The 11,736-nt window shown below is 42.7% G+C and overlaps 2 protein-coding genes across 2 annotated transcripts in view; one reads left to right on the top strand and one right to left on the bottom strand.

The window, feature by feature from the left end:
• The window catches only part of LOC120048907 (probable E3 ubiquitin-protein ligase MID2), a 1,198,409-nt gene that overhangs the window by 28,762 nt on the left and 1,157,911 nt on the right, over window positions 1-11,736 (bottom strand). The gene's annotated exons all lie outside the window — the stretch shown is intronic.
• LOC120047817 (protocadherin Fat 2-like) overlaps window positions 1-11,736 on the top strand; it is a 77,923-nt gene that overhangs the window by 735 nt on the left and 65,452 nt on the right. Inside the window, exons 2-3 of the mRNA XM_038993356.1 lie at window positions 4,478-7,786; window positions 8,404-8,715. Coding sequence (XP_038849284.1) covers window positions 4,478-7,786; window positions 8,404-8,715 — 3,621 coding nt within the window. The remainder of the gene's footprint in view (window positions 1-4,477; window positions 7,787-8,403; window positions 8,716-11,736) is intronic.

Here is an 11,736-nt window from a genome sequence, read left to right as displayed (position 1 = left end):
GAGAGAGGGAAAAAGAGAGAAGGGAGAGGAGAGAGAGAGAGATAGAGGGAGGGTGCAAGAGAGAGAGAGTAAGAGAGAGGGAAAAAGAGAGAGGGGAGAGGAGAGAGAGAGAGATAGAGGGAGGGTGCAAGAGAGAGAGAGAGAGTAAGAGAGAGGGAAAAAGAGAGGAGGGGAGAGGAGAGAGAGAGAGATAGAGGGAGGGTGCAAGAGAGAGAGAGAGTAAGAGAGAGGGAAAAAGAGAGAGGGGAGAGGAGAGAGAGAGAGATAGAGGGAGGGTGCAAGAGAGAGAGAGAGTAAGAGAGAAGGAAAAAGAGAGAGGGGAGAGGAGAGAGAGATAGAGGGAGGGTGCAAGAGAGAGAGAGAGTAAGAGAGAGGGAAAAAGAGAGAGGGGAGAGGAGAGAGAGAGAGATAGAGGGAGGGTGCAAGAAAGAGAGAGAGTAAGAGAGAGGGAAAAAGAGAGAGGAAGAGATCAATGAGCAGGTATAAATCATCGCTAAAAAATGCTGCCAACTTTGTCCTAAATAAATACCTTTACAAATGATGTTGAAATGTGATCTGTTCAGAGCAGCATGGCTGAGCGTGTACCTACAGGTCATGACTGCGGGGGTTTGAATGAGGAGGAGGAGGAGGACAGACAGGAACACACACACACACACACACACACACACACACACACACACACACACACACACACACACACACACACAACACACAACACACACCACACACAACACACACACACACACACACAACAACACACACACACACACACACACACACACACTGCCAGCCAGCTGTTTATAAGACACACATTTCCTTTTAACCCCAACATCCGGAAATTAAATGGTTAAAGTCCTGTTCCCTACATAACGCACTACTTTTGACCACAGTGAAATACTTACTTACGAGCCCCTAACCGACAGTGCAGTTTCAAAAAGTACAGATAAGAATAAGAGATAACAGCAACAAGTAATTAAGAAGGAAAATAGATATCCAGATCCTCAGGCAGCCAGTGATAATAAACGTAATTAGAGCAGTAAAAATACATGTTTTCTCCTACCCGTGGTATACGGTCTGATATACCACGGCTGTCAGCCAATCAGCATTCAGGGCTCGAACCACCCAGTTTATAATAAGGAAAAATGTCCCGTTACCTAAGGGAATGTTTTAAGGGTGTTGCATAAAGCCCCACACACATTTTCTTATGTAGGTAATGTTTTATGGTAGTTTGAAATCATGTAAGCAGAAAGAGTCTCTGGTTACCATAGAGACAACCTGGTTCACTGACTGAACTTCTTGTCAAAGAGATCACATTTATTTAGAGATAGCAAAGAGTTCACATTTATTTATAGATAGCAAAATATAACTTCTACATTCTAGACAGAAGAAATAAATTGATTCAGAAGATATTAAAAACGTTTATTTTAGTAACTTTTTTCTCAATTTGTTTCGATTACTTTCTAGCACGTCAAGCTAACTTACAGAGTAGCTAGCTAGCTTTGTAACCACGGACTGTGCACCTTCCATTGTTTAGCTAGCTTGCTGGTGGATGTTTTTCTTTTGAAACCAGCATAGAAGAAATCAACATTCACTTCTACAAATGTTGTTTACATTGATATCCATACTGAAGCACTTAAGGGACCTCATGGGCACCCTGAACTTGTTCACTTCATTTAAGACAGGCAGGAACACACAGGGACATGAACAGGTGAACATCCCACAGCTAACAGCAGACAGACCTTTCACTATTTTTATGAAATTCACTGAGGAGGATGGTCCTCTCCTTCCTCCTCTGAGGAGCCTCCATTGGTTGACACACTATGAAGTGAAAGGTTAGTTATGTAAACAGTCATTTGTTCATAGCTACAGTAAAAGAGTGAGAGGTATTTCATGTAAGTTTTCAAGGAACAGCTTAAGCGCTCCTCTCACTCCAGATCTCTCTGACATCTCCGGTAAACTTCCGATGTTAGAGAAATGAAAAGGTAGCAAGTCATGGAGCTGCTAAACGTCAACTATGGTTATTCAAAGTGCTGAGAGAAGGTAAAATCACCATGCAGGAATACTGGAGTCTTTATTGTAGCCAGATACAGCACTAAGAACGAGAACATTTAACCTTAAGGACAATTATATATTTGATTTATTTTGAGTTGTGGATATGATCCTACTAATTTCAATATTTGAAGTCTTCGTTTTTATTGGCAAATGTATAACTTGTTGTTATCCAGTAGAGAAAAGTGTCCGTACTATTTAAATTCCACTATCAGTCTTATGAATTTTTTTGCTTTAAAGTTGTTTACATTTAGGAGTAAAAGGTTAATGTCTGAACAGCCTACGCTGAACAGAAGACAGCTCAGAACAGAGTCGAACAGTCAATATTTACGTTTGGATAAAAGTGGTGACAACCCACCAAATCCTGTTTTATACCTGTCATCACGTAACAAATCCCGTTTTTCACCTGTCATCACGTAACAAATCCAGTTTTATACCTGTCATCACGTAACAAATCCCGTTTTATACCTGTCATCACGTAACAAATCCAGTTTTATACCTGTCATCACGTAACAAATCCAGTTTTATACCTGTCATCACGTAACAAATCCAGTTTTATACCTGTCATCACGTAACAAATCCAGTTTTTTACCTGTCATCACGCAACAAATCCAGTTTTATACCTGTCATCACGTAACAAATCCAGTTTTATACCTGTCATCACGCAACAAATCCAGTTTTTTACCTGTCATCACGTAACAAATCCCGTTTTATACCTGTCATCACGTAACAAATCCAGTTTTATACCTGTCATCACGTAACAAATCCTGTTTTATACCTGTCATCACGTAACAAATCCAGTTTTATACCTGTCATCACGTAACAAATCCAGTTTTATACCAGTCATCACGTAACAAATCCAGTTTTATACCTGTCATCACATAACAAATCCTGTTTTATACCAGTCATCACGTAACAAATCCTGTTTTATACCTGTCATCACGTAACAAATCCAGTTTTATACCTGTCATCACGTAACAAATCCAGTTTTATACCTGTCATCATGTAACAAATCCTGTTTTATACCTGTCATCACGTAACAAATCCTGTTTTATACCTGTCATCACGTAACAAATCCTGTTTTATACCTGTCATCACGTAACAAATCCAGTTTTATACCTGTCATCACGTAACAAATCCAATTTTATACCTGTCATCACGTAACAAATCCTGTTTAATACCTGTCATCACGTAACAAATCCAGTTTTATACCTGTCATCACGTAACAAATCCTGTTTAATACCAGTCACCACGTAACAAATCCTGTTTTATACCTGTCATCACGTAACAAATCCAGTTTTATACCTGTCATCACGTAACAAATCCTGTTTAATACCTGTCATCACGTAACAAATCCTGTTTATACCTGTCATCACGTAACAAATCCTGTTTTATACCTGTCATCATGTGACCTTAGAGATCCTTTTTATGTCTCTATTTTGGTTTGGTCAGGGCGTGAGTTGGGGTGGGCATTCTATGTTTTGTTCTATGTTGTCCTTTTCTATGTGTTTGGCCTGGTATGATTCCCAATCAGAGGCAGCTGTCAATCGTTGTCTCTGATTGAGAACCATACTTAGGTAGCCTGTTCCCACCTGTGTTTGTGGGTAGTTGTTTCCTGTTTTGTGTTTTTTCACCTTACAGGACTGTTTCGTGTCGTTCACTCTCTTTGTTGTTTTTTGTCACTCAGTGTTCAGTTTATTTGATTAAATTTACTATGAACACTTACCACGCTGCGTGTTGGTCCGATGATTCCTATTCCTAATCATCAGACGAAGAGGAGGAGCGTTACATCATGCAACAAATCCGGTTTTATTAACGCATGTTGACAAAGGCTTTATAATAATGATTTAATTATCAGTTGTTGCTCTCAAGAGAAAAGAATAATGACATGGGGGGAGAAAGGCACCACCTGTCTATTGCTGCTCTGAGGCTGTTTCTTGTCTTCAAACAATGTATTGCTTTGCTTTGGTCAAGGCATGTTAGAACAGGAGACAAATACCTCACAGCAGGCTTTCACTGTGGTGTTGTGTCACTGGGTGTTTAACGCATTGTATTGTTCAGACAGGAGCAGGCACTAGGGAAATGACTGATATGTTCACAATCTGGTCAAAGAGCTGTATTTTGTATGTACTTATACATGAGTTATTGAACTATATACCGCATTGATAAAATAAAACAAAATAAAAAAATATGTATATTTGTTCCAGGCATATGAACTAAAACTGTCCCTCTTTTCCCCTCTCTCTCTCTCTCTCTCTCTCTCTCTGTCTCTGTCTCTGTCTCTGTCTCTCTCAAATTCAAATTCAAATTCAAGCTGCTTTATTGGCATGAAAAACATTGTGTCGATATTGCCAAAGCAACAATGTATACAATATACATTGTAATACAATTAAAACTGTCTCTGTCTCTGTCTCTGTCTCTCTCTCAGAGCTGAGGATCCTGCTGATGACAGCGAAGATGGTTACAACAGACACAAGTACACTACTCTTAGTGGTAGCAGTCTTTCTAAACCTAGTAGCAAGTAACGAGTACCACAATTGGCACTTGGGAAAGGAGCTTGGAAAGGACAGCTCTCCCGTGAGGTTCACCTATCATCTCTACAATGCCACCATTAATGAGAACTCAGCCCCCAGGACTGCTGTGGAGAGTCCCATCAAGATGGGCATCGTAGTGACCGATCCTTTATGGGACATCAAGTTCAAACTCGTCTCTGGAGACGACGACGGCCTATTCAAAGCGGAGGAGGTCAGAGTAGGGGATTTCTGCATTCTGCGAATCAAAACGCGAAGCAGTAATTCTGCATCACTAAACAGGGAAGTAAGAGACAGTTATACTCTCACCATTGAAGCCACTGAAATCACGTACGACTTCCAGGCCAGGACCAAGGTATTGGTTCAGGTGCTTGATACCAATGACCTGAAACCACTCTTCTACCCAGCCTCGTACAACGTAGTCATCAGGGAAGACGCTCCGTTGAAGTCCAGCGTGGTCAGGGTCAGTGCGACGGACGCGGATATTGGTTGCAACGCTGACTTCTATTACTCCTTTACGAGTAGAGCCCATCCGTTCGCCGTTGATCCTTTCTCAGGCGCCATCAGCCTCGTCAAGAGACTGAACCACAGCCGAGCAGAAACATACGATCTCACTGTATTTGCCGAGGACAGGACCAAGAAGATATCTGGGGTTAAGAAGTTTGGCAACGAGGCCAGGGTTACAGTGACCATAGAAAAGGTCTCTTCAACCGCCCCCATCATCAAACCTCTCCCAGTTGTCCTAGCTCAAAAGGACGAAGATGAGAAGATAACTATTGATGTCCATGTAGAGTCGGGTGTAAAGCCAGTTGAGTCCGTTACTATTGTTGGTGGGGATACACAGAGGTATTTTGAGATTATTCCATCCAGCCTGCAACGCAATGGATTCCAAGTGGTCTCCACCAAGTGGGTGAATTGGTCTCAGAGCCCATCTGGATTTAACCTCTCCCTCCAAGCTAAAGACAAGAGTGGTCCACCTTTAGTTTCTCCAGTTTCAGAAATCCACATCCCTCCGTATAAACAAAGACTGTTTTGCTTTCTGGAAGACATTTACATTCTCACACTAAGTGAGTTTTCACCACCAAAAACACATGTGATCAGAGTTAGTGTGAGTCCAGCACATTTGAATGTTACATACCACATTAAAAGTAACTCTGATAGCTCCAAATTTAAGATTAACCCCAAAACAGGCATACTTGTTACCTCAGAGTCCTTTGACTTTGAGAAAAAGTATCGTTATGAATTCGACGTGACAGCGAATCACGGTGAAGCCGAGACCCATATAGTCGTTGAGATAACTGACGAAAACGACAACGCCCCCACATTCACCAAGCCCTCATACCAAGCCACACTACCAGAGAACGTACCTATAGGTAGCAGCGTTCTAACAGTCTCTGCAATAGACGTGGACAGGGGTCGAAATGGCTTCGTGACCTATGCCATAGCCAACTCAGCTCCTTCCCCATTCACAATAGACCCGATCAGTGGAGTGATCTCTACATTTGAGGATCTGGACTATGAGTTGATGAAGAGGTGGTATCATCTCAGAGTGTGGGCTTCGGACAGTGGCAGTCCCTTCAGTCATGTTTCTGAATGCGCTGTGACGATCACCATGAGCAACGTCAATGACAACACCCCTCTGTTTGAGCAGGTGGGATGCAATGCCACCATACCTGTAGATTTAGCAGTGGGAGAGCCAATCGCAGAGCTGTCTGCTGTTGACCTGGACGAACTACAACAGCTCAGATATGTGATCGAGTCAGGGAATGACCAACAACTGTTTGACATCGACGCTGTATCAGGAGTCATTATACTGATCAGACAGATACCCACAGTTTCGATAGAGACTGAATTACCTTCGTTCAGACTCAGAATCACAGCAACCGACGGTAAACATAACTCCGATCCCTCTGTTGTTACTGTTACTGTTGTTAACCAGGGCATTGAAGCCACAGTCAGTTGTCAGGAGACTGGGATTTCCAAACGGCTCACAGACAAACTGATAGAATCCATGAAGCCAGTGTTGACTATCCAGGATGAGGAATCCTTCTCGGACGTTCATATCATCAACCGCCACTCTCCTAAGTTCAACTCTGGCATCCCGAGTACTATTGACATCAGAGAGGACTTCCCTTTAAATTCTACTATCCTTCACTTCAAGGCTTCAGATAATGACACCGGATTCAACAGCAAGCTTGTGTACGCCATCTCAAGTGGAAATGAAGACGGGTGTTTCTCCATTGGTATTTGGTCTGGGGAGCTTCAGCTTGTGTGTCCTTTAGACCGAGAAACCAAAGAGTTCTACATTTTGAACGTAACTGTCTATGATTTAGGAAGCCCACAAACCTCAGCATGGAAATTTCTTGCTGTGAATCTATTGGATGTTAACGACAACCGACCAGTATTCAACCAATCCAGGTATGTCGTGCACATCCCAGAGAACACAGAGGTTGACACAACGATATTCCAAGTGCACGCAACAGATTTAGACTCTGAGGGCAATGGAAATATCCTATATTCGATGCTAACGCTAACCAATCTGTTCAAGATCGAAGAACTCACTGGAAAAGTGAAGGTGTCTGGTCGTTTAGACAGAGAAGCCTTTCCCAGACATGACTTGAAGGTGGAGGCTAGAGATCAGTCTAAAAAAGACCCACAGCTCTTCTCTTTGACCGATCTGGTGGTCGTGTTGGAGGACATCAACGACAATCCTCCCAAGTTCGTCCCCAAGATCTACAACATCAAAGTCCCTGAGGACTTTCCCTTGGGGACGGTGCTACTGTGGGTCGAGAGCTACGACTTAGACCTGGGCAGCGCTGGACAGATCAGCTACAACCTGAAGAACAGTGAGAGCGGGGCCTTTTTTCTGGACGCGTCGACGGGATCTCTAACCCTTGAGAAAGAACTGGACTTCGAGGGGAGACAGACTTACAACCTGACAGTTCAAGCAATTGACCATGGCCTTCCTCGGTCACTCTCCTCCTCCTGTTTCATCGAGGTGGAGGTCCTGGATGTGAATGAGAACCTGAATAAGCCGGTGTTTTCCATGTTTGTCTATGAGGCCTCAGTGATGGAGGACGCTCCTGTGGGAACCTCAGTGTTCACGCTGACAGCAGCAGATAGGGACTTGTGGAAAGACGGAGTCGTCAGGTATCACATTCACGATGGATCTGGCCTGGGAGTTTTCATGATCGATGAGGAAACAGGTAAATGTGTGTGTTTATGTGTGTGCTTTTTTTGTGTGTGTGTGTGTGTTTGTGTGTGTGTTTGTGTTTGTGTGTGTGTGTGTTTGTGTTTGTGTGTGATAACAGTAAAAAATGCACCCTATTTGATACAATTTTCTTTAGCATGAATGTATTGCTGTTACAGTAGATGAGAAGTGGGATGACAGTTGATAAAGCCTTTGGTAAAAATAAAAATAAATAAAATGGATGTGGATTATTAAAATAACCTGAGGCTGCTTGGGACCTGTTCCTACATACTGGCTACTTTACAGAGGATAGCCTGTGACCTCACAAAGTATCACATTCCATTTGCATGGTTCACTCCTGTTGGGAAATTAGATAGAGAAATAGAAAGAGACAATGCTGTGTCATTGTAACGCTGATACACATGGCCTCCCTTTCAGAATCTTACTCCTACTTATAATCTTTTAGATTTTGATAGCGTATCCTCCAGTTTTAACCAAATAACAACTTTTTTTGGGGGGGGGTAAACCTAGATGATTTAACTATCCAAGTTGTTCATCACCACACCTGTCAGCAAAAAAAAATGCAAATACAGATGGATGACATTATAAACGATTTCTCCTTCTGTTTTGCAGGAGTCATCCGCACGGCTGAGACGTTGGATTGCGAGGCCGTCCCACACTACTGGCTGTCGGTTTATGCCAAAGACCTTGGCACCATCCCTCTAGTGACCTGGACAGACATATTTGTGGAAGTCCTGGATATCAATGATAACCCTCCCCAGCTGTCCCAGCCGGTCTACTTCGGCTCCGTCCTGGAAAACATGCCTAAAGACAAGTCAGTGCTTCAGGTCACTGCTACTGACGTGGACAGCTCCTCTGAGGGGAAACTCACCTTCCAGCTGTTGGAGTCACCGCAGACGTATTTCACCATCAACCCCAAGACAGGTAACTGACACATTTCCCAAGGAAACACGGATTGATGTGATTTTAAAGTGTTTTTATTTCTGCATCATTAGTCTAACACCTTTGAGGAAATGCAGGCTGCTGTATTGTGTCCATATCAAATTTGACAACCTACAACAGCCATTCAGTTTCGTGAAATGTACATTTTGCAATTTTTCTTGTTCATGTGTTTCAAATATACATCTCAATATACTGTTTAACTAGCTGTAAAACATGGCAGCTTGTGGTTTCAAGTTGAATAGAAAATGGTAGATTATAACATGTGTCTGCAGTAATGTGCACATGCATCACCCAGGGTGTGCCACATCCCGTGAAGCCGGATCAAGGTTAAACTAAACTTATTTTCTACCTGTAAATGTACAATATGTTGTTGTTTTTTTTTACAAATGTTCCAGTCATGTCTGGGCTGGGAGGACAGTGAGTGTAAAATATCAACTGCCCAACCAGAAAGGTAAACCCCAAATCTCTCAGTTTCATCCTGCAGCTGAGTGCCTGTCACACAGCAACAGAGCATGGGCCTTTGAAAACAGGGTAAATTGCAAACAGATTAGCTCTACGTCGCAAGCTCCTACACGTCTGTCCGTCCTCGACTTGAAATCTCTCCTGGGCTGGGCTGGGCTGTGTGTGTGTGTGTGTGTGTGTGTGTGTGTGTGTGTGTGTGTGTGTGTGTGTGTGTGTGTGTGTGTGTGTGTGTGTGTGTGTGTGTGTGTGTGTGTGTGTGTGTGTGTGTGTGTGTGTGTGTGTGTGTCCTTACCCCCAGGCTAACACCAAAGGATTAAAGCTGAAAAGACACTCCATTAATGCCTTGGAAGACGTACAATAGATTAGATGTTTTATAGAAACACCCAGTGTAATCAAGAGACAGGTTAGTTTCGCTAAGACTGCCTGAGAGTGGTCTGAGTGGGGAGGGGAAAACTAGCTGTTATTGGCAGAGAGGTTTACAGCTCTCTTTCTTATTAGTCTGTTAACTAATCTACTTCCTGGTGATGTCAGCAGGCAGGCCAAAACTCCTCCCACTAAAACATGCTGATATTTCAGGTGGTCTTTTCAAACAGCTTTTACACTAAAAGGGCATTATCATCATTTTCACAATTTCACAGTATTATCCCAACCTCATAGTGTGGAAATATACACTGAATGTACAAAACATTAGGAACACCTGCTCTTTCCATGACATAGACCGACCAGGTGAATCCAGGTGAAAGCTATGTTCCCTTATTGATGTCACTTGTTAAAATTTTTAAGTGCCTTTGAACAGGGTATGGCAGTAGGTGCCAGGCACACCGGTTTGAGTGTGTCCAGAACTACAACGCTGCTGGGTTTTTCATGCTCAATAGTTTCCCATGTGTATCAAGAATGGTCCAACACCCAAAGGACATCCAGCCAACTTGACACAACTGTGGGAAGCATTGGAGTCAACATGGGCCAGCATCCCTGTGGAACGCTTTCGACACCTTGTAGACTCCATGCCCTGACGAACTGAGGCTGTCTGTTCTTAGGGCAAAACGGGCTGCAATTCAATAGTAGGAAGATGTACACTCAGTGTATATAAAACACAGGAAAATCAGGGTTTTGACTGCACTGGGCCTTTAACTCATTACTATGACAAGGACCTTGTCCTTCTACATTCTGAAAGTATTCAGACACCTTGACTTTTTCCACATTTTGTTACATTACAGCCTTATTCTAAAATTGATTAAATCTTCAATCTACACACAATACCCCATAATGGCAAAGCAAAAAACGTTTATTTATTTATTTTTGTTCTGTTCATCTATCCCTCGATCCTGACTAGTCTCTCGGTCCCTGTTGCTGAAAAACATCCCCACAGCATGATGCTGCCACCACCATGCTTCAACGTACGGATGGTGGCAGGTTTCCTCCAGATGTGACGCTTGGCATTCAGTCCAAAGAGTTCAATCTTGGTTACATCAGACCAGAGAATCTTGTTTCGCATGGTCTGAGAGTCCTTTAGGTGCCTTTTGGCATACTCCAAGCGGGCTGTCATGTGCCTTTTACTGAGGAGTGGCTTCCGTCTGGCCACTCTACCACAAAGGCCTGATTGGTGGAGTGCTGCAGAGATGGTTGTCCTTCTGGAAGGTTCTCCCATCTCCACAGAGGAACTCTGGAGCTCTGTGAGAGTGACCATCAGGTCCTTGGTTACCTCCATGGTTTTTGCTCTGACATGCACTGTCAACTGTGGAACCTTATATAGACAGGTGTGTGCCTTTCCAAATCCTGTCCAATCAATTGAATTTACCACAGGTGGACTCCAGTCAAGTTGTAGAAACATCTCAAGGACGATCAATAGAAACAGGATGCCCCTGAGCTCAATTTCGAGTCTCATAGCAAAGGGTCTGAGTAATTATGTAAATACATTTTAATACATTTGCAAAAAATTCTAAAAACCTGTTTTTCACTTTGTCATTATGGGGTATTGTGTGTAGATTGATGAGGATTTAAAAAAAATGTAATCCATTTTAGAATAATGCTGTAACATAACAACATTTGGAAAAAGTCAAGGGGTCTGAATACTTTCTGAATGCAGTAATAAACTATCAATGAAGTGAAACCTCAGCTTCTATCACACAACAGCATGGTAGATGTATTTCTGCCATGAGAGGATATGAGCTGTGCTCCTCATGTCTGAACAGGATACACATGACTCAGAGAAGTCTGACTAAGATCTTAATTCAGGAGTGTAGCAGCTAAGTACACAAGGTACAGTATCTGTAGAGATGTCCCAGCAGAAAGTCAGATAAGAACCAGTAATACATTTAAACAGAAGCAGTATAGCTGTATTACCAGCTGGAAGACACAGAAAAACCTAAACTAGAAAATATTCATATTTTGGAGGTGCTTATATTTGTCCTGTTATTGTGTTTTCTGCATATCCCATCTCCCCCAGGGGGTGGGGTCACATCGTCAAGTACCCCAAGAGCAATTGTGTTAAGTGCCTTGCTCAAGGGCACAGAGAAAGCTTTTCACCTTGTCTGCACTGGG

Source organism: Salvelinus namaycush, chromosome 5, assembly GCF_016432855.1.
Source record: "Salvelinus namaycush isolate Seneca chromosome 5, SaNama_1.0, whole genome shotgun sequence".
Lineage (NCBI taxonomy): Eukaryota > Metazoa > Chordata > Actinopteri > Salmoniformes > Salmonidae > Salvelinus > Salvelinus namaycush.
Note: the sequence above shows the minus strand (reverse complement) of the source record. Positions and strands in the feature narration are given on the sequence as shown.